Source organism: Heterodontus francisci, chromosome 10 (genome assembly GCF_036365525.1).
Source record: "Heterodontus francisci isolate sHetFra1 chromosome 10, sHetFra1.hap1, whole genome shotgun sequence".
Taxonomy (NCBI): Eukaryota; Metazoa; Chordata; class Chondrichthyes; order Heterodontiformes; family Heterodontidae; genus Heterodontus; species Heterodontus francisci.
The window spans coordinates 105,289,419-105,312,412 of record NC_090380.1 but is presented as its reverse complement, the minus strand read 5'-3'; the positions used below and the strand labels follow the sequence as shown (position 1 = coordinate 105,312,412).

Genomic DNA, 22,994 nt, shown 5'->3' with positions numbered 1-22,994 from the left:
GGAGATGTCAGAGGTAGGTTCTTTACACAGAGAGTGGTGGGTGCGTGGAATGCGCTGCCAGAGGTGGTAGTAGAAGCAGATACATTACGGGCATTTAAGCGACTCTTGGATAGGTACATGGATGATAGTAGAATGAAGGGTATGTAGTTACTTAGATCTTGAGTAGGTTAATGGTTCGGCACAACATCGTGGGCCGAAGGGCCTGTACTGTGCTGTACTGTTCTATGTTTTATGTTCTATGGTCACTTTAAGTGCTTGTAAATTGTTCATCTGGTAAATGATTTACTTTGTGCAAAGTCAAATCATTCTGAGGAAAGTTCCAAAGGGGAAATGGGAGTAAGTATAGGGGCTCAGGGTCAGATGTCAGGGGCAAGGATGGAGGTCAGGAGGTTAGGTCAAAGGTCAAGGAGGAGCAGGGGACCAGATGTGGTAATGTTCAACTACTGATAATGAGCTATAACACTGAGTGAAGGTGGAGAGGGGTGGCTGAGGGGGACTCTGGAGGTAACCACAACACTAATTCAATGCCCAGAAAATGGCTGAGCAAACGGGCCAGGTGAGAAGGGGTTGTCCAAAAATCAGCAAAAAATACAGATGAAAAATGGCAAAGAAACACCCTGAAAATCAAGTGTAAACAGAAAATAGCAGTGGGAAACTTTCATCACAGCACCCACTTCGTGGCTGCAGGCTTGCAATCACCATGTTACTGGCAAATAGGAGTTTCCTTCATATTTGCTGGCATAAACAGTCGAATGCAAAACCCATGGTGTAGGCAGGAAGTGCACGTCATACATTTTACTATACAGATAAATAAGCAATTCTAGGGCTACATAGTATTGTCAGCATCATCCACCTACCTGAAATTGCTTCCGCTGTTGATTTGGTAGTTCTTGGGTTTCCTTCAGAAGTGCAACCTGATTCTATTTATTTCCCTCTGAAGAAAAATTACTCGCTATTCTCAAAATCAGAAGAGGCCTTATCAATTGCTAGCATCAATTGAAATGTTTTAAAACTATTACCATTTGTCTAGAAACGTAAAGGGTAAAAATCACCTTGAGCAGTAGTGCAGAATGGGCAAATCGGCAGCCCATCTGCCTGATACTCTGAAAAGAAAATCAGGTGGATGTAAAATAGGCTGCACATCCGCTGTTGCCCATTTGCTCTACTACCAACTTGTATTTCCCCCACCCATATTCTCCAACCGTTCATTGAAAGGATCTTCAGCATTGAAGTCGTCTAGGAATAGATTGTCCATGCCAAGACCACTCAATTTTAGATTCCCACTAGATAAAAAATTCTAGCCCTAACTGTCTACAAATAGGCCAAAATTATTTGAATCATGGATTCCCACCCAGTATTTTGCAAAGCACTCTCTAGTGAGTTGGAATGCTGAGAACATACATTACAATTCATTGGATAGCATTCCATTGTTAAACTCTTGTACCCCATTAATCTTCCCCATCAATACTTAATAAACTATCTGGAACTACAGTATCAACAAGGCAAAATATTGTAATACTGACAAAATATTGAGCGGTTATCACATACAGCATGGAGGCACTTCTGTATATGCAAATCCTATTGGGAATCCAGAAGTGTTCGGGTAGATGGTCATTGTGGAGACGACCCCAGTACTGGACTGCCTTGGGCTGGATGTATAACTGGGAATATTCATGATGGCTTCTGTCAACAAAAACAAATAGGCAAATTTATTATAGGTTAAAATACTGACAGGTATTCTCTCATGTCTGTGACAAAAGAACCTAAGAAATATTAATACAATAAAATGGGTCCATTACAGGTCTTGCACAACCTACCCTGTTATAAATTTTATCCCAAAGATAAAACTTCTGATTCCTAAAGATAATCAAGTTCAATTCAATTTTGAGCCTTTTTCACGTGTCCACTTGATCTTCTGATCTTTGGAAACAGCAACCTCAGCACATCTCCCAATCCATCCCCTCAAAAATACCACTGGCACAGAAGTCATCCTGCCTAATGGAGTATTTGATCATTTTAGCCTTTACTTACAACCTCAAATCGCATTCCCAATAAACATTTCAGTGCCTTTCAAAAGAGTTAACTGACTCAGCAACCACAACAAGACTGTTTAGTTTTAAACCTGTGTCATCTGGTTCTGTGCTCAATGTTCAAATCTAATAATCTGCTTTTTAAGAACATCCACTCATCTTGCTTTGTCCAATGGAAAGGAATTCAGCTCCTAGAATCTCCCATCACAACTTAAAGCTTAAAGTCTTTCAATCGTACTTATTAGTCTTATTATTTATCTCTGAACTCTCCCCAACACATCAACGGTCATTTGAAAGTAAGAAGCCCAGAACTGCAGACGAGTGAATCAGAAATCCTCTGGTGGTTGCACCATAGCAGCATTGTAAATGCATTCATGAAGGTTTTTCCCTGTTGGTTATTTCTGGCAAAGTCTAAACCTATTATTACAATTCTTCCAAAAATACTAGAGGTGAATGTATTTAGTTAAAGGCCCACCACCAATCTGGGGATCCCAATGAAATCCCAGTGGAGAGTATTGCATCCAGAGACCTGATCCCACTTGTCTCCACCCCTTTTCTCTTTCTGCTGCTCGTGGAAACTGAATACCCCCAGGCAAAGGAACGAGAAAAATTTACCCTTACAGCCTAGTTTTCAGAGCCAAAATAACTTGTTCTTGAATGAAACACAGTTCTCACTTGAGAAGATTGAGGTAATGATCCAATCTATTCAACCGTAACTTTCTAATTTTGTATAATATTTCTTTCGGAATTGGATATATACTTGAAAAATTTGCAGCACTATTGGGAAAGAGCAGGGGAGTGGGACTAATTGGACTAATTTCAAAGAGCCAACACAGCCACAAAGGGCCAAATGGCCTTCTTCTGTGCTTCAATAATTCTTCCTAAATTATATCTTCATATGACATAACTTTGTTAGAATTTTAGATAAGTCCTGGCTTGTGAAGGTATTTTGTTAACTGTTAAAGGGTGGGCACTCTCTGACAACCTTCTAGAAACTTTCTAACAAAGTCACAGGACTCAAAAGTGCAAAAGAACAAGCTGTGGATCAGAATTACATCCACCAGGAGCACTTGTGATAAGAAAAATCAGTTTGAAACAAAGAATGAATAAATTAATTCAATTTCTATGAATGATCACATCAGATGAAAAATTTTGACTATCAAGCACAGACAGCTTTGATTCTTCAACCCGTAATTGCTTATCTCTAAAAGGTATAACCTGCCCGTCATTATGCAAGTTTCGCAGCCCTTGTGCTATTACCTGTTTTTACACTCAGCTCTGTGGCAGTGCTCTCATCTTCACAGGCTCTGGAGATGACACTCACAGTGTACTCGGTCTCAGGCTCCAAATCTGACACGGTCCACTCCAGTTCCATGGTCTCCATTTCATTCATGATTCTATCATTCTTCAACACCTGAGCAATAAATATCTGCTCTTCATAAGTGTCTGTTGTCCACGTTAGGTGGAAACTGGTAGTGGTCACGTTGGAAACAGTCAAATTTATAACTGGGGAAGGAGCTGTTGAAAACAGGAAGTATGAAAAAAAAAGCCAACACAAAACAGCTAGGTAGTTATCTGAGTGAGGGCACTCAGAGTGATACTCTGCATGAATGCTATCATGTAATCATACCAGCAGCATTGTTAATTTAGATTACAGTAATAATTATTCTTTCTTAAACAACTTTCTATATTGATAGGCACATGAAGAATTTTGACAGAGCAGATAGGGAGAAATTGTTTCCTTTGGCAGGAGGCTCAGTAACCAGAGTACAGAGTTTTAAGATAACTGACAAAAGCTGCAGGGGACAGATGAGGAGAAATGTTTTTACATGGTAAGTTGTTATGATCTGGAATGCACTTTCAAAGTTCAATAACTTAAAAGAGAAATTGAATATAAACTTGAACTTGTGATAGAATATAATTAGTCATTTTCATGGCTGAACCAATCAGAAAGTGATTGCTCCCTGGTAACATGGTTCTGATTGGTTGAATTGGCAGGTTAAAGTGAGAGTTAACTCAGATCTGATTCGCTGAAGTTCTGGGATGCAAGCAGTGTCTGGTTCTCTGGCCTAATTGGTGAAAAGTATTCTACAGCTTTACAACATACAACACTACATTCACACATATTTTTACTAATATTGATAGACTCTGGCAGAGGCTAAGATAAATATTGTCATAGACCCTTGTACGTTGGCTCTACTGAGTTTCCATTTTACAGGATTAAAGGGGTTGGGTTTCTCTCAATTATCTGCTGTAACTTCAGTAGAAAATCCATGGAAATGTTTGCAACATTCCTCCAAATGTCTTGTGGATCTTCCATTGATGTTACGGTGGAAAATGGAGAGAAATCCATGGAAATGCAACCCATATTTAAGTAGGGCACGCACGTCCCTTTTGTCTTTTGAATAATGACTGGTTTTCATATCATAGAATCTTACAGCACAGATTATATCTAGCAATACAGTACCAGTGAGACTGAAGATACAATGACTATTACATACAGCATGGAAGTACTTCTGCATAAGGGAAGCCAGGTGCGAACCTAGAACTGTTCAGGTAGATGGCCACTGTAGAGGTGAATCTGGTGCTGGACTGAATTGAATTATGTGTAGAAGATGGTCCAGTAAAGATGGTGTCTATTAAGAAATAACAAGTAGATGTAACTCATAGGTAACAAGGCTGACAAGTGACAAGAGCTTAGAGGGGGCTATATCACCATGTACTAAAAACGCCTGGCAATCACATGCAAAATATTTATGGTGATTAACAGCATTATAATCACAAAACAGATTTTTCTGGAATTATTTTGCAGATATTTAATCTGTACTAATACTTGCAAGAGAGAATGATCAAAAAAGTATCATACAAAAAGTACAAAAAAAGGGCATCAATAAATCCCGCAGAACGAATGGCTTATATGCTAGGATTCCAAAAAGATGTGGTTACAAAGATAGTGGATGCATTGGTTTTGATCTTCGAGAATTCCCAAGATTCAGAACAGTTTCAGTGGATTAGAAGGTACGCCATCCATCACCGTAAACATTTACTCCCACCACCACTGGTGGACAATAGTAGCAGTGTGTACATCCACAAGATACACTGCAGCAACTTATCATGCCTCCTTCTACAGCACCTTCCAAACCCACAACCCTTGACCATCACCCTCTGCCTCCTGCCACTAAGCCAATTTTGGATATAATTTGCCAAATTGCCCTGGATCCCATGGGCTCTTACCTTCTCAACCAATCTCCAATGTGGGACCTTATCAAAAGTCTTACTGACGTCCATGTGGACTACATCAACTGCTTCACCCTCATCTATACACCTAGTCACCTCCTCGAAAAATTCAATCAAATTTGTGAGACATGATCTCCCACTGACAAAGCCATGCTGACTATCCTTGATTAATCCCTGCCTCTCCAAGTGGAGATTAATCCTGTCCCTCAGGGTTTTTTCCACTCGTTTCCCTACCACTGATTTTAGACTCACTGGCCTGTAATTACCTGATTTATCCCTACTCCCTTCTTGAATAATGGTACCACATTCACTGTCCTCCAGTCCTCTGGCATCTCTTCTGTGGCCAGGGAGGATTTGAACATTTGTGTCAGAGCCCCTGCAATCTCCTCCCTTGCCTCACTTAGCAGCCTGGGATACATCTCATCTGGGCCTGGGGATTTATCCACTTTTAAGCCCACTAAAACCACTAATACCTCCACCCTTTCGCTGCTAATTTGTTCAAGTATATCACAATCCCCCTCCCTGATCTCTACACCTACATCATCCTTCTCCATAGTGAACACAGATGATAATATACTCATAAAACACCTTGGGATTTTACTTTATCTTGCCCGCCAGTGCTTTTTCATGCCTGATCTTCGCTCTCCTAATTACTTTTTTAAGTACCCCCCTACACTTTCTATACTCCTCTAGGGCCTCAGCTGTTTGCAGTCCTCTGAATCTGCCATAAGGCTCCTTTTTTGTCCTTATCCAATCCTCTATATCCAGGATTCCCTGACTTATTGGTCCTACCCTTCACCTTTAGGGGAACATGTTGGCCCTGAACTCTCACTATTTCCTTTTCGAATGACTCCCACTGGTCTGATGTAGACTTTCCTACAGGTTGCTGCTCCCAGTCCACTTTGGCCAGATCCTGTTTTATCATATTAAAAATCGGCCTTCCCCCAATTCAGTACCTTTATTCTGGTCCATCTTTGTCTTTTTCCATAACTACCTTAAATCTTAGTTAGGTAGGAAAGAAAGTTGTGAGGATACAAAGAGGCTGCAAAGGGATATAGGCAGGCTAAGCGAGTCGGAAAGCACATGGTCAATGAATATAATGGGTTTTTTTTATTCGTTCCTGGGAAGTAGGCGTCGCTGGCTAGGCCACCATTTATTGCCTGTCCCTAATTGCCCTTCAGAAGTTGAAGGTGGTGAACCGCTGCAGTCCATGTGGGGTAGGTACGCCCACAGTGCTGTTAGGAACGAAGTTCCAGGATTTTGATCCAGCGACAGTGAAGGAACGGCGATATAGTTTCAAGTCAGGCTGGTGTGTGGCTTGGAGGGGAACTTGCAGGTGGTGATGTTCCCATGCATCTGCTGCTCTTGTCCTTCTCGGTGGTAGAGGTCACGGACTTGGAAGGTGCTGTCTAAGGAGCCTTGGTGCGTTGCTGCAGCGCATCTTGTAATTGGTACACACTGCTGCCACTGTGCGTCGGTGCTGGAGCAAGTGAATGTTTGTGGATGGGGTGCCAATCAAGCGGGCTGCTTTGTCCTGGATGGTGTCAAGCTTCTTGAGTGTTGTTGGAGCTGCACCCATCCAGGCAAGTGGAGAATATTCCATCATACTCCTAACTTGTGCCTTGGAGATGTGGACAGGCTTTGGGGAGTCAGGAGGTGAGTTACTCACTGCAGAATTCCTAGCCTCTGACCTGCTCTTGTAGCTACAGTATTTATATGGCTACTCTGGTTCAGTTCTGGTCAATGGTAAATCCCAGGATGTTGATAATGGGATTCAGGAATCATATGCCATTGAATGTCAAAGTGAGATGGTTAGATTCTGTCTTGTTGGAGATGGTCATTGCCTTACACTTGTGTGGTGCGAATGTTACTTGCCACTTATCAGCCCAAGCCTGGATATTGTCTAGGTCTTGCTGCATTTCTACATGGACTGCTTCAGTATCTGAGGAGTTGCAAATGGTGCTGAACATTGTGCAATCATCAGTGAACATCTCCACTTCTGACCTTATGATTGAAGGAAGATCATTGATGAAGCAGCTGAAGATGGTTGGGCCTAGGTCACTACCCTGAGGAACTCCTGCAGTGATGTCCTGGAGCTCAGATGATTGACATCCAACAACCACAACCATCTTCCTTTGCACTAGGTATGACTGCAACCAGCGGAGAGTTTTCCCCCTGATTCCCATTGACTCCAGTTTTACAAGGGATCCTTGATGCCATACTCGGTCAAATGCTGCCTTGATGTCAAGGGCAGTCACTCTCACCTCACCTCTTGAGTTCAGCTCTTTTGTCCATGTTTGAACCAAGGCTGTAATGAGGTCAGGAACTGAGTGACCCTGGCGGAACCCAAACTGAGCGTCATTGAGCAGGTTATTGCTAAGCAAGTGCCACTTGGCACTGTTGATGACACCTTCCATCACTTTACTGATGATTGAGAGTAGGCTGATGGGGCAGTAATTGGCCGGGTTGGACTTGTCCTGCTTTGTGTGTACAGGACATACCTGGGCAATTTTCCACATTGCCAGGTAGATGCCAGTGTTGTAGGGAAGTGTAAAGTTATCCACTTTGATAGGAAAAATAGAAAAGCAGATTATTTTTTAAATAGTGAGAGACTGAGAAATGTTGGTATTCAGAGGGACCTGAATTTTCTTGAACACGAATCACAGCAAGTTAACATGCAGGAACAGCAAGTAATTAGGAAAGCAAATGGTATGCTCGCCTTTATCACAGTACGATTGGAGTATGAGTAAAGAAATCTTATTACAATTACATAGGGCCTTGGTGAGACCACAGCTGGAGTACTGTGTACTAAAGGCTTGCTACCCGACCCAAACCCGATGGGACCCGACGACATGTGTCGGGTTTAGGTCGGGCCCCCCTTCTGGGGCCGGCTTTCGGGCTCAGGTCGGGTTGGGCCAGGTCCGGGTCGGGCCGGACACGCACAGTAAGTGCTCTGCCAGTAAGTATTAAAAATTAAAAAAACTTACCTGAGCTGGGAGTCCGGGACGAAACTGAGTCTGCACAGTGAGCGAGTGACGCCACTATGACGTCATCACGCACACGCTGCAGCTTCCTGGAGGTTCCGAGTCGGAAGGTAAGTAAAAGGATGGTCGGGGTCAGACTCGGGTCGGGTCAGACTCAGGTCTGCTGTAGATCAGTCGGGTTCGGGTCAGGTTCTTTTCCCCGACCTGAGCAGCTCTTTACTGTATACAGATTTAGTTTCCTTACTCATTAAAGATATACTTGTCTTGGAAGGTTCGATGAGCTAATTCCTGGGATGAGGGGATTGTTCTCCGAGGAGAGATTGGGTAGACAAGGCCTATCTTCCCTAAAGTTTAGAAGAATGAGAGGTGATCTCTTTGAAACATATATAACTGTTAAGGGGCATGATAGATTGATGCTGGGAGGATGTTTCCTCTGGCTGGGGAGTCTAGAACTAGGGATCATAATCTCTGGATAAGGGGTCAGTCATTTAGGATTGAGATGAGGAGAAATTTCTTTGCTCAAAGGGTTATGAATCTTTGGAATTCTCTCCCCCTCAGAGCTGTGGATGCTCAGTCATTGGGTATATTGAAGAATTAGATTGATAAATTTCTGGATACTAAGGGATTCAAGGGATATGAGGATAGTGTGGGAAGGTGGAATTGAGGTAGAAGGTCAACCATGATCCTACTGAATGACAAAACAGCATGAGAGGCCAAATTTCTTACTCCTGTTCCCATTGATATTTTCTGATGTACAGTAGGCAAGTCTATTCCCCAGGATAAGAAATGGAGTCTTGCAAAGTTGATTAAATCTGGCAGTTTTGTAAAGAGACAATGGTAAAATAGTAAAAATGGAAGCATAAGTGTTTGATAATCTATCATAAGTCATATTGCTAATGGCATATTCCTTCATCAGACCATTCTGTCATAGGCCAAGAGACATTTTATAATTTGCTACATTCGACCACACTTCCAGCATTGTCAGAGCAATTAAAAGGGCCACTTCAACGATAGATCATATCTCCAGATACATTGATCAGAAAACAGTCATATTGAAGAACTAAACTGTATAATCACTGACAGGGAAACCTTCCTCCAGAACACAGCTGATAAGCTTTTGCTCAACTTCATTGAAAGTTAAAAACAGATCACCTGGCTCTCAGCCCATGGATATTGGTGCTCTACGTTCACTTTGATGTATCGTATATGGAGGTCATTTGAAATACTTCCCATCCCTTGTGCTATTACCTGTTTTTACACTCAGCTCTGCGGCAGTGCTCTCATCTTCACAGGCTCTGGTGATGACGCTCACAGTGTACTCGGTCTCAGGCTCCAATCCTGACACGATCCACTCCAGTTCCATGGTCTCCGTTTCATTCACGATGCTATCATTGTTCGACACCTGCACAATAAATGTCTGTTCTTCATTGATCTCTGTTGTCCAAGTGACTTGGAAACTGGCGCTGGTGACCTTGGAGACAGTCAGGTTGATAACTGGAGAAGGAGCTGTTCAAAAAGGTGATTTAAAGGAATGGTCAGTCAGCACAGCACAGCTAAATGGTCATTCATGAGAGGAGGTCTGTGTCACCCCGAAATGCACCCCCAATGCTGCGTCCTATTTTACAAGCAGGCAGAGTTAGGCACAAGTAGGCCCCTATTAATAGGAACCAACTGGCTCTTTGACGGCCTGCTGAGCAGAGCACCTGCCAAGAGTGTCTCTCTCAATATTTCCTGATGGGAAAGGAGTGGAGGCCCTTTAAGGCATGTACAGAACTCTCCTCAGCAGTGTCAGGAGGAGCAGGAGTGATCCTCCATCTCCTCAGGAAACGTCTGAGCTTCTGCTGCCTAGGGATCCTCCCTGCCTCCACCAAATGGCACCATTCTCCCTCTTCCCCACTAAAGCCAACCCTTCCACCACTTACCTTGATGCGGGAAGACAGCCACTGGGCCCTGCAATTTTAACTGGCTTGAAACCACGCCAGCTGCTTCTTTCTGTCTGTTTCGGGTTATGCAGCCGGACGGCGGGTTGTAAATGATGCCTGACCATTCAAAACTGCCAAGGCCTACCACAGACCCACAGGCAGGATGGCTGTCAAATCATTTTAATTCATTCAAACCCCACCCCACCATTTCGGATTCCCTCCTGGGAGTTAAAATCCACCCCTGTAACCTCTAAGCTAATTTTGTATTGGCAAAGAAAATTCTCCATTTATGCTTAAATGGTTTCTCTTTATTCTGTGAAGAGTTCTGAAAGAAATTTGAAAATATGTCAATCAGCCTATACTTAAGTGTGGCACAGGAAGTGAGGCAAGGCAAAATGATGGACATGACGTGCACAGGAATGTATCGTTTTTACATTGCTAATAAATCTCCCAGGGCCATTTTCCGCTTATGGCCCAATGAAGTAAATGCTACTCTGTAGGTGTGTTTGAACATAAGAATATAAAAAATAGGAGCAGGAGTGGGCCATATGGCCCCCTCAAGCCTGCTCTGCCATACAATAAAATCATGACTTACTCTCTACCTCAACTCAAATTTCTTACCTGATCCCCATATCATGTGTTTGTGTGTTTACATTTACACTTTAACAACCAACCTCCATAGTAGTTAAGTGTCATGTTCTCGGGACTGGAGCGAGGTTTAGCCGAGTTTAGTAAGAAATATGAGGCAAAGACTGAGACAAAGACAGCTGAACATAATGGAGTCTTCTTTATTCTGTTTAACTTTCACCTTCTCTTTCAGCTCCCTCTGCTGCCTCATGTGTGCATGGTAGCCTCAAGTGAACAATATGTACAATGCAATCCTCAAACCTTATCCAAGCTTATCCGTATGAGAATAGCTCCCTGTGAGACAATAAAATATGATTCCCTGGCTCTGCCAAATAGCCATCAGTTCACAAAACAGGATCTGAACCAACAATAGCAATAAAATTGAATGTTGAGTAGAAACAATGAAGATCACATACCACAGTGAGGCACTTTTGAATATGGAAAGCCAGCTGGAAATCCAGGCCCACTCACATAGGTGATCATGGCAGAGGCAAAGACAGTAGAAGATTGTCCCTGAGTGGATGTAGGAGTTAACACGGTCGTAGTGGCTTCTGTTAAAGGATAAAGTTGGACAATTTTACAACCAATTTACAAACTTTGTTTTTGGGATGTGGAAGTGGCTGGCAAGGTTGGCACATCTTGCCCATCCTCGTTTCCCTGAAAAGATGGTTGTGGGCTTTGTTCTTGATGGTGGCAGTTTGATACAACTTCCTAAGCCACTTTAGAGAGCAGTTAAGAGTCAACCACAATGGTGTGGGACCGGAATCACATGTAGACCAGACTGGGTAAGGTCAACAGTTTTCCTTTGCCAAAAGACATGAATTAACCAGTTGGGTTTTTATAACAATCCAACAGCTTCATAGCTACTTTTACTGATACCAGCTCTTTTAAAAAAAAAACTGAAATCAAATTCCCAAACGGCCCTGGGATTTAAATCAAAAGCTCTGAATTATTAACCCAGGCCTCTGGAATACTAGACCAGTAACACTACACTATCACATCCTATTTACGGTACTGCAAAGTGATTGCAGCTTTAAAGGTCTGATGACACTTTAAATTATTGTAGGACAACCCGTTTTTAAGCAAAAGCAAAATAGTGCGGATGCTGGAAATCTAGAATAAAAACAGAAAATGCTGGAAATACTCAGCAGATCTGGCAGCATCTGTGGAGAAAGAAATAGAGTTAACGTTTCAGGTCGATGACATAAAGCTGAAAGGTTAACTCTGTTTTTCTCTCCAAGTATGCAATGTTCCCAGTGGGAAAGTTAGGATTATTTGGTGAAATTAATTCATTGAGGGTTCCAATTTTCAAATCATAGAGTAATTTACAGCATAGAAGGAGGCCTTTCGACTCATTGAGTCCATGCTGGCATGCAAAGCAATCCAGTCAGTCCCGCTCCTCCGCTTCATCCCTGTAGCCCTGCAAGTTTATTTCCTTCAAATGTCCATCCAATTTCCTTTTCAAATCATTGATTGTCTCCATTTCCACCACCCTTGTGGATAGTGAATTCCAGTCATTACCTCTACATCTGTTGCCCAAAATCTTCAATCTGTGTATCCTAGTCCTTGCACCATCAGTTAATGGGAACACTTTTTTCTTGACCAACCTATCTTACAGGGGAGACAGTGGTGTAGTGGTAATGTCACTGAACTAGTAATCCCAGAGGCCCAGGCTAATGCTGGGGGACACAGGTTCAAATTCAATTTGTAATGAGAAGCTTTTTATGTTGGCTGATGCAATATAAATGAGATGTGTGGAGTTCAGTTGGTTGAAGATCTCAAACAGATTTATTGAACAGCTGAACTATCACACAGCACAGAGCTATTTACAAGACTTGCCTCTTGGTGTTACAGTAGCAGAGTGAATCTGGAAGGTAGTCACATGACTGCATCCAGACACTTAGCTCTTAGCGTGCTAAGATCGTAAAGGGATATCACTCTTAAAGGCAATCATACAAGACAATTAATTAATAAATTCAACTAATTAACAAAAAAAATCTGGAATTGAAAGCTGGTCTCTATCATTGGTTGTCATAAAAACCTATGTGGTTCACTAATGCCCTTTGGGGAAGGAAATCGGTCATCCTTACCTGGTCTGGCCGACATGTGACTCCAGACCCACAGCAATGTGGTTGACTCTGAACTGCCCTCTGAAATGGCGTAGTAAGCCATTCAGATGTCAAGGGCAATCTGGGATGGGCTACAAATGCTGGCCTTGCCAGTGATGCTCATATCCCATGAAAGAAATTTTTAAAAAGCTTGTCATAATCTTGGACACCTCTATCAAATCTCCCCTCAATCTCCTTTGTTCTAGGGAGAATAACCTCAGCTTTTCCAACCTAACCTCGTAACTAAAATCACTCATCCCTGGAACCATTCTGGGAAATCTCCTTTGCATCCTCTCAAGGACCCTCACATCTTTCCTAAAGTGTGGTGAACAGAACTAGACTCAATACTCTAGTTGGGGCCTAACTAGAACTTGATAAAGATTCAGCATAACTTCCCTGCTTTTATGCCTCTATTTATGAAGCCCAAGATCCCATTATGTTTTGCTGACTGCTCTCTCAATATGTCCTGCCACCTTCAAAGATGCACATGCACCCCTAGGTCCCTCTGTTCCTGCACATTCTTTAAAACTGCGCCATTAAGTCTATATTGCCTCACCCTATCCCTTCTGCCAAAATGCATCACCTCAGACTTGTCTGTATTAAACTCAGTCTGCCATGTGTCTGCCCATTCTGCTAGTCTATCTATGTCCTGTTGCAGGTGGTTCATATCATCCTCATGTTTGCCACACCTCCAAGTTTAGTATCACTGATAAATTTTGAAATTCTACTCTATTCCAAGATCCAAGTCATTTACATAAAAAAAAAGTGGTTCTAGCACTGATCCATGGGGAGCACCACTGAATATCATCCTCCAGTCTGAAAAACATTCATTTACCATGACTTGCTGTTTTCTGTCCTTAAGTCAATTTTTTATCCAATTGGACAGTGACCCTCCTATTCCATAAGGCTGAATTTTGTTAACCAGTCTTTTATGTGGTACTTTATCAAACATTTCCTTAAAATCACTGCAGACAACATCCACTGCATTCCCTTCATCAACTTTCTTTGTTACTTCATCAAAAATTTCAATTAGATTAGTCAAACAATTTTGAAAACATAAATTAACACCCAAAATTACAGGGGAGCTCAACATAAATCTATTAGCCTTGTTTTCAAAATTCCTCCTGCACGCTTGGGGAAAGAACAGAGGAATGGGACTATTTGGGCAACTCTTTCAAGGAGCCAGCACATGCAAAATGGGCTGAAAGGCCTCCTTCAGAACGCTAAGATTCTTTGATTCTATGATGGTGTCAGGAACATTATCGTGAAGAAGTTCATCACATGAATACATTTCTCAACCTCCAGGCTTCACACAATGCAAAGAGACATACGAATTAGGAGCAGGAGTATTCAATAAGTTCATGGCGAACTGATTACTCCAGATTTCCGCTTACCCCTGATAACCTTTTACCCCTTTTCTTATCAAGAATATATCTACCTCTGCCTGAAAAAAAATTCAAAGACTCTGCTTCCACCGTCTTTTGAGGAAGAGAATTCTAAAGACTCATGACCCTCTGAGAGAAAAAAATTTCTCCTCATCTCTGTCTAAATGGGCGACCCCTTATTTTTAAACAGTGACCTCTAGTTCTAGATTCTCCCACAAGGGAAAGCATCCTTTCCACATCCACCCTGTCAAGACCCCTCAAGATCTTATATGTTTCAATCAGTCACCTCTTACTCTTCTAAATTCCAGCAGATACATGCCTAGTCTGTACAATCTTTCCTTGCAAGACAGGCCACACATTCCAGGTATGAGTCTAATAAACCTTCTCTGTACTGCCTCCAATGCATTTACATCCTTCCTTAAATAAGGAGAACAGTACTGTACACAGTACTCCAGATCTGGTCTCACCAATGTCCTGTATAGCTGAAGCATGACCTCCTTACTTTTGTATTCAATTCCCCTCGCGATAAACGATAACATTCTATTCGCTTTCCTAATTATGTGCTGTACCTGCATACTAACCTTTTGCGATTCATGCACTAGGTAACCCAGATTCCTCTGCATCTCAGAGTTCTGCAATCTCTCACCATTTAGATAATATGCTTCTTTTTTATTCTTCCTGCCAAAGTGGACAATTTCACACTTTCCCGCATTATACTCCATTTGCCAGGTCTTTTCTCACTCACTTAACCTTTATCCATTTGTAGCCTCCTTATGTCCTCTTCACAAGTTACTTTCCTACATATCTTTGTGTCATCAGAAAATTTAGCAACTCTACTTTCAGTCCCTTCATCTAAGTCACTTATATAAATTGTAAAAGGTTGAGGGCCCAGCACAGATCCCTGTGGCACACCACTCATTGCATCTTGCCAACCAGAAAATGACTCTTTTATGTCTACTCTCTGTTTCCTGTTAGCTAACCAATCTTCTATCCATGCCAATATGTTGCCCCCTATACCATGAGCTTTCATTTTCTGCAATAACCTTTGATGTGGCATCTTATCAAATGCCTTCTGGAAATCTAAGTACAATACATTCACTTGTTTCCCTTTATCCAGAGCACATGTAACTCCCTCAAAGAATTCCAATAAAGTGGTTAAACATGATTTCCCTTTCACAAAACCATGTTGACTCTGCCTGATTACCATGATTTTTTCTAAATGCCCTGCTATAACGTCTTTAATAGTAGCTTCTAACATTTTCCCTAAGACAGATGTTAATCTAACTGGCCTGTAGTTTCCTGCTTTCTATCTCCCTCCCTTTTTGAATAAAGGAATTACATTCGCTATTTTCTAATCTAAAGGAACCTTCACTAACACATCAACTATCACACTCGCCACTTCTTTTAACATCTTAGGATGAAGTCCATCAGGACCCGGGGACTTGTCAGCCACAGCTCCAATAATTTGTTCAGTACCACTTCCCTGGCGATTATAATTTTCTTGAGTTCCCCCCTCTCTTCCATTCAGACACATAGAAACATAGAAAAAATAGGAGCAGGATTAGGTCATTTGGCCCTTTGAGCCTGCACCGCCATTCAATACCTGATTATCCAAAGTCAGTACCCTGTTCCCACTTTCTCCCCGTATCCCTTGATCACTCTAGCCCGAAGAACTATATCTAACTCTTTCTTAAATCTATTTAATGATTTGGCCTCAACTGCTTTCTGTGGTAGAGAATTCCACAGGTTCACCACTCTCTGGGTGAAGAAATCTCTCCTCATCTCAGTCCTAAATGGCTTACCCCTCAATCCTTAGATTGTGACCCCGGGTCCTGGACTCCCCTGCCATCGGGAACATCCTTCCAGCATCTAGTCTGTCCAGTCCTATTAGAATTTTGTAGATTTCTATGAGATCCTCTCTCATTCTTCTAAACTCTAGCCAATACAAGCCTAATCGACCCAATCTCTCTTCATACGTCAGTCCTGCCATCCCAGGAATCAGCCTGGTGAACCTTGGCTGCACTCCCTCGATAGCAAGAACATCCTTCCTCAGATAAGGAGACCAAAACTGCACATAATACTCCAGATGTGGTCTCACCAAGGCCTTGTATAATTGCAGCAAGACACTTTGCTCCTGTACACAAATCCTCTCGCTATAAAGGCCAACATACCATTTGCCTTCTTAACTGCCTGCTGCACCTGCATGCTTACTTTCAGCAACTGGTGCACAAGGACACCCAGGTCTCGCTGCACCTCCCCCTTTCCCAATCTATTGCTGTTCAGATAATAATCTGCCTTTCTGTTTTTGCCACCAAAGTGGATAACCTCACATTTTTTCACATTATACTGTATCTGCCATGTATTTGCCCACTCACTCAACCTGTCCAAATCATGTTAGAACTTCTCTGCATGCTCCTCACAGCTTACATTCCCACCCAGCTTTGTGTCATCTACAAACTTGGATATATTACATTTAAATCGCTCTTCTAGATCATTAATATATGTTGTGAATAGCTGGGGTCCTAGCACTGATCCCTGTGGTACCCCATTAGTCACTGCCTGCCTCTCAGAAAAAGACTTGTTTATTCCTACTCTTTGTTTCCTGTCTGCCAACCAGTTCTCTATCCATGTCAGTACCTTACCCCCAATTCCATGTGCTTTAATTTTGCACGCTAATCTCTTATATGGGACCTTATCGAAAGCCTTCTGAAAGTCCAAATACACCACAAGCACTGGTTCTCCCTTACCTATTCTACTAGTTACATCCTCAAAAAATTCCAGTAGATTTGTCAAGCATGATTTCCCTTTCGTAAATCCACGTTGACTTTGTCCGATGCTGTCATTGTCTTCCAAGTGCTCTGTTATTACTTCTTTTATAATGGAATCTAGCATTTTCCCCACTACTGATGTCAGGCTAACTGATCTATAGTTCCCTGATTTCTCTCTACCTCCTTTTTTAAATAGTGGGGTTACATTAGCTACCCTCCAATCCATTAGAACTGTTCCAGAGTCTATAGAATTTTGAAAAATGACCAGCAATGCATCTGCTATTTCGAGGGCCACTTCCTTAAGAAGTCTGGAATGTAGATTATCAGGCCCTGGAGATTTATTGGCCTTCAATCCCATCAATTTCCCTAACACCATTTCTCTACCAATACTGATTTCATACTGTTCCTCCTTCTCACTGGACCCAATGTTCCCCTACATTTCTGGGAGGTAATTTGTGTCCTCCTTTGTGAAGACAGAACCAAGTATGTATTTAATTGGTCTGCCATTTCTTTGTACCCCATTATAAATTCCCCCGTTTCTGACTGTAAGGGACCCACACTTGTCTTCACTAATCTTTTTCTCTTCACGTATCTATAGAAGCTTTTACAGTCAGTTTTTACGTTGTCTGCAAGCTTACTCTCATACTCGATTTTCCCTTCTTAATCAATCCCTTTATCCTCCTTTGCTGAATTCTAAACTGCTCCCAATCTTCATGTTTGCTGCTTGTTCTGTCCATTTTATATTTCTCCTCCTTGGATCTAATACTATCCCTAATTTCTTTTGTAAGCCATGGTTGAGCCACTCTTCCTGTTTTATTTTTGCACCGGACAGGAGTGAACAATTGTTGTAATTCATCCATGCGCTCTTTAAATGCTAGCCATTGCCTATCCACTGTCAACCCTTTAAGTAACATTCCCCAATCTATCATAGCCAACTCGCGCCTCATACCTTCATAGTTTCCTTTATTTAGATTCAGGACCCTGGTCTCGGAATCAACTCTCTCTCTCTCCATCTTAATGGAGGATTCTATCATGTTATGGTCACTCTTCCCCAAGGGACCTTGCACAACAAGATTGTTAACTAATCCTTTCTCACTACACAATACCCAGTCTAGGATGGCCTGTTCTCTAGTTGGTCCCTCAACATATTAGTCCAAAAAATACTTGGATGTTACTTGTATCCTCAGTTGTGAAGACCGAATCAAAATATCTGTTCAATTCATCTGCCATCTCCTTATTATCCATTATTACTTCCCCAGATTCACTTTTTATAGAACATAAAAACATACAAACTAGGAGCAGGAGTAAGCAATTCAGCCCCTCGAGCCTGCTCCGCCATTTAATACAATCATGGCTGATCTCATCTTGACCTCAACTCCACTTTCCTGCCCGTTCTCCACAACCCTTCAACCCATTTTGAATTAAACATCTGTCTGTCTATCTCCTCCTTAAATTTACCCAATGTCCTGGCATCCACCGCACTCTGGGGTAGTAAATTCCACAGATTCACGACCCTTTGAGGAAAGTAATTTCTCCTCATCTCTGTTTTAAATCTGCTACCCCTTATCCTAAAACTGTGACCTCTCATTCTAGATTGCCCCAAAGAGGAGACATCCTCTCTATGTCTACCTTGTGAATCCCCTTAATCATACTATATACCTCAATTAGATCTCCTCTCATTCTTCTAAACTTTAGAGAGTAAAAGCCTAAACTGCTCAATCTTTCTTCATAAGACAAGCCCCCCCAGCTCTGGAATCAATCTAGTGAACCTCCTCTGAACTGCCTCTAATGCAACCACATCCTTTCTCAAGTAAGGGGACCAAAACTGTACGCAATACTCCAGGTGCAGTCTCACCAATGCCTTGTACAGTTGCAGCAACACTTTCCTTCTTATATACTCTATTCCTTTAGCAATAAATGCCAAAATTCCATTTGCCTTCCTTATCACCTGTTGTACCTGCAAACTAGTTTTCTGCGATTCATGCACGAGGACACCCACATCCCTCTGCACTGAAGCACTCCGAAGTTTCTCTCCATTTAGATAATAATTTGCCTTTTTATTCTTCCGACCAAAATGAATAACCTCACAGTTATCCACATTAAAATCCATCTGCCAAATTTTGGCCCATTTATCTAATATATTCTAGATTTCTTATTTCTTTATTGCAACTTACTGTCCCACCTAATTTAGTGTCATCTGCAAATTTGGCTATAGTACCTTCTATCCTTGCATCCAAGTCATTTATATAGATTGTAAATAGTTGGGGCCCAAGGACCGAACCCTGTGGCACCCCACTAGTTACATCTTGCCAACCAGAAAAAGACCCATTTATCCCGACTCTCTGTTTTCTGTTGGGTAGCCAATCTTCTATCCAAGCAAATAAATTGTCCCTAACCCCATGTGAACTTATAGAACCAATGCTCACTTTGTTAACTCTTTTCTTTTTTAACTATCTATAGAAACTCTTACTATCTGTCTTTATATTTCTAGCTAGCTTTCTCTCATACTCTAATTTTACCTTCCTTATCAATCTTTTAGTCATTCTTTGCCGTTTTTTATATTCTGTCCAATCTTCTGACCTGCCTCCCATCTTTGTGCAATTATAGGCTTTTTCTTTAAGTTTGATACTATATTTAACCTTGTAATTTTTCAAGGAAGTATAAAAATTGGCAAGTCATGCTAGAGCTGTACAGAACCTTAGTTAGGCCACACTTGGAATATTGCATGCAATTCTGGTCGCCACACTACCAGAAGGATGCGGAGGCTTTGGAGAGGGTACAGAAGAGATTTACCAGGATGTTGCCTGGTCTGGAGGGCATTAGCTATGAGGAGAGGTTGGATAAACTCAGATTGTTTTCACTGGAACAACGGAGGTGGAGGGGCGACCTGATAGAGGTTTACAAAGTTATGAGTGGCATGGACAGAGTGGATAGTCAGAAGCTTTTTCCCAGTCAGTTACTAGGGGACATAGGCTTAAGGTGAGAGGGGCAAAGCTTAGAGGGGATGTGCGAGGCAAGTTTTTTTTACACAGAGGGTGGTGAGTGCCTGGAACTTGCTGCCGGGGGAGGTGGTGGAAGCAGGTACGATAGCGACATTTAAGAGGCATCTTGACAAATACATGAATAGGATGAGAATAGAGGGATACAGACCCCGGAAGTGCAGAAGGTTTTAGTTTAGACAGGCATCAAGATTGGCGCAGGCTTGGAGGGCCGAATGGCCTGTTCATGTGCTGTACTGTTCTTTGTTCTTTGTTCTTTGTTCTTTGAACAGGAAGGGAAAGACAAGTAGGACAGAATTGCCTGGGGTTCTTCATAGAATCACAGAAGTACTAAAGGAGGCCATTCGGCTCATCATGTCTGCACCAGCTCTCCGAAAGAGCAATTGACTTATTGCCATTCCCCAGCCTTCTCCCCGTAACCCTGCATATTCTTCCTTCTCATATGACAGTCTAATTCCCTTTTGAAGGCCTCAATTGAACTTTCCTCCACCACACTCTCAGGCAGCGCATTCCAGACCTTAACCACTTGCTGCGTGAAAAAGTTTTTCCTCATATCATTTTTGCTTCTCTTACCAATTACTTTAAATCTCTGCCCTCTTGGTCGTGATCCTTTCACAGTGCGGTGGGGGGGCGGCATGTGGCACAGTGGGAGGGGGGGGCGGCACAGTGGCGCAATGGCTAGCACTGCAGCCTCACAGCTCCAGCGATCTGGGTTCGGTTCTGGGTACTGTCTGTGCGGAGTTTACAAGTTCTCCCTGTGACCACGTGGGTTTCCTCCGGGTGCTCTGGTTTTCTCCCACATGCCAAAGACTTGCGGGTTGATAGGTAAATTGACCATTGTAAAAGAAAATTGCCCCTCGTGTAGGTAGGTGGTAGGAGAATTGAGGGACAGTGGGGATGTGAGAGGGAAAAGTGGGATTAATATGGGATTAGTATAAATAGTTGGTTGATGGTCAGCATGGACTCAGTGGGCCGAAGGGCCTGATTCGGTGTTGTATCTCTCTATGACTCTATTGTGAATAGTTTCTCTCTATCTATTCTGTCCAGATCCCTCATGATTTTGAATACCTCTATCAAATCACCTCTCAGCCTTCTCTTCTCCAAGGAAAACAGTCCTAACTTCTCCAATCTATCTTCATAACTGAAATTCCTCATCCCTGGAACCATTCTCGTCAATCTTTTCTGTACTCTTTCCTATGACCTCACATCTTTCCTAAAGTGCGGTGCCCAGAACTGGACTCAATACTCCAGCTGAGGCCGAACTAGTGTCTTATATAAGTTCAACATAACTTCCTTGCTCTTGTACTCTATGCCCCAATTAATAAAGCCCAGGATACTGTATGCTTTATTAACCGTGCTTTCAACCTCTCCTGCCACCTTCAATGACTTATGCACATATACACCCAGGTCCCACTGCTCCTGCACCCCCTTTAGAATTGTACCCTTTATTTTATGTTGCCTCTCCCTGCCCTTCCTATCAAAATGAATCACTTCACATTTCTCTGCATTGAATTTTATCTGCCACCTGTCTGCCAATTTGTCTATGTCCTTTTGAAGTTCTACACTATCCTCCTCACAGTTCACAATACTTCCAAGTTTCATATCATCTGCAAACTTTGAAATTGTGCCCTCTACACCAAGGTTTAGGTCATTATTATATAAATAGTCATTTGGTCGTACAGAACTTGAGTATTGCTGAAAATAGAGACATGTTGTGGAAGCTTTATGTCTTGCACACATCAGGATAATTCGCATCCAATGCCTTGAACAATCAGAGTCAAGCTACCTGGTGTAAATTTGAAACAAAGCTTGGTTGTTTACTGTCAGTCTCCATGGAAATACCTCCACCAATCAGAGTCCAGTTACCAACCAATCAGCACTCTCTTCTCATACAATATAAAGTTGTTGCTTTCCCTTACATTGGTATTCTTGTGGATTGCCCTGATGAGTGCAAGATGAAAAGCTTCGACAACATGTCTCTATTTTCAGCAATACTCATTAATATATATCAGGAAAAGCAAGGGTCCCAACACTGACTGACCCCTGGGGAACTCTACTACAAACCTTCCTCCAGCCCGAAAAACACCTATTAACCACTACTCTTTGTTTCCAGTCACTCAGCCAGTTCCATATCCATGGTGCTACTGTCCCTCTTATTCCATGAGCTATAACTTAGCTCACAAGTCTGTTATGTGGCACTGTATTAAATACCTTTTGAAAGTCCATGTACACCACATCAACTACATTTCCCTGATCAACGTTCTGTTACTTCCTCAAAAAACTCCAGCAACTTAGTTAAACACAGTTTTCCCATAACAATTCCATGCTGGCTTTCCTTCATTAAACCACATTTGTCCATGTGACTATTAATTTGGTCCCAAATGATTGTTTCTCGAAGTTTCCCCACCACTGAAGTTAAACTGATTGGCCTGTAGTTGCTGGGCATATCTTACCACCCTTTTTTGGACAAAGGTGTAACTTTTGCAAATCACCAGTCATCTGGCACCACCCCTGAGTCTAAGGAAGACTGAAAAATTATGGCCAGTGCCTCCGCAATTTCCACCATCACTTCCCTCAGTATCCTTGGATGCATCTCATCCGGTCCTGGTGCTTTATCCACTTTAAGTACAGACAGCCTGCCTAAAATGTCCTCTATCAATTTTAAACCCTTCTAGTGTCTGAATTACCTCCTCTTTCACTATTGCTATGGTTGCATCTTATTCCTTGGTAAAGACGGATGCAAAGTATTCATTTAATACCTCAGCTATGCTCTCTGCCTCCATACATAAATCGTCTTTATGGTCCCTAATAGGCCCACTGCTCCTTTTACCACCCTTTTACTATTTATGTGTCTATAGAAAACTTTGGGATTCCCTTTAATGTTAGCTGCCAATCTCTTTTCATGCTCTCACTTTGCTTCTCTTATTTGTTTTT

The 22,994-nt window shown here is 42.2% G+C and overlaps 1 protein-coding gene across 1 annotated transcript in view; it reads right to left on the bottom strand.

Annotated features, from left to right (window-relative positions):
• The window catches only part of umodl1 (uromodulin-like 1), a 122,095-nt gene that overhangs the window by 52,438 nt on the left and 46,663 nt on the right, over window positions 1-22,994 (bottom strand). The window contains exons 11-15 of the mRNA XM_068040011.1: window positions 11,217-11,351; window positions 9,500-9,757; window positions 4,532-4,666; window positions 3,291-3,548; window positions 1,549-1,683 (exon numbers count right to left, since the gene is read on the bottom strand). Of these exons, the coding sequence (XP_067896112.1) occupies window positions 1,549-1,683; window positions 3,291-3,548; window positions 4,532-4,666; window positions 9,500-9,757; window positions 11,217-11,351 (921 nt within the window). The remainder of the gene's footprint in view (window positions 1-1,548; window positions 1,684-3,290; window positions 3,549-4,531; window positions 4,667-9,499; window positions 9,758-11,216; window positions 11,352-22,994) is intronic.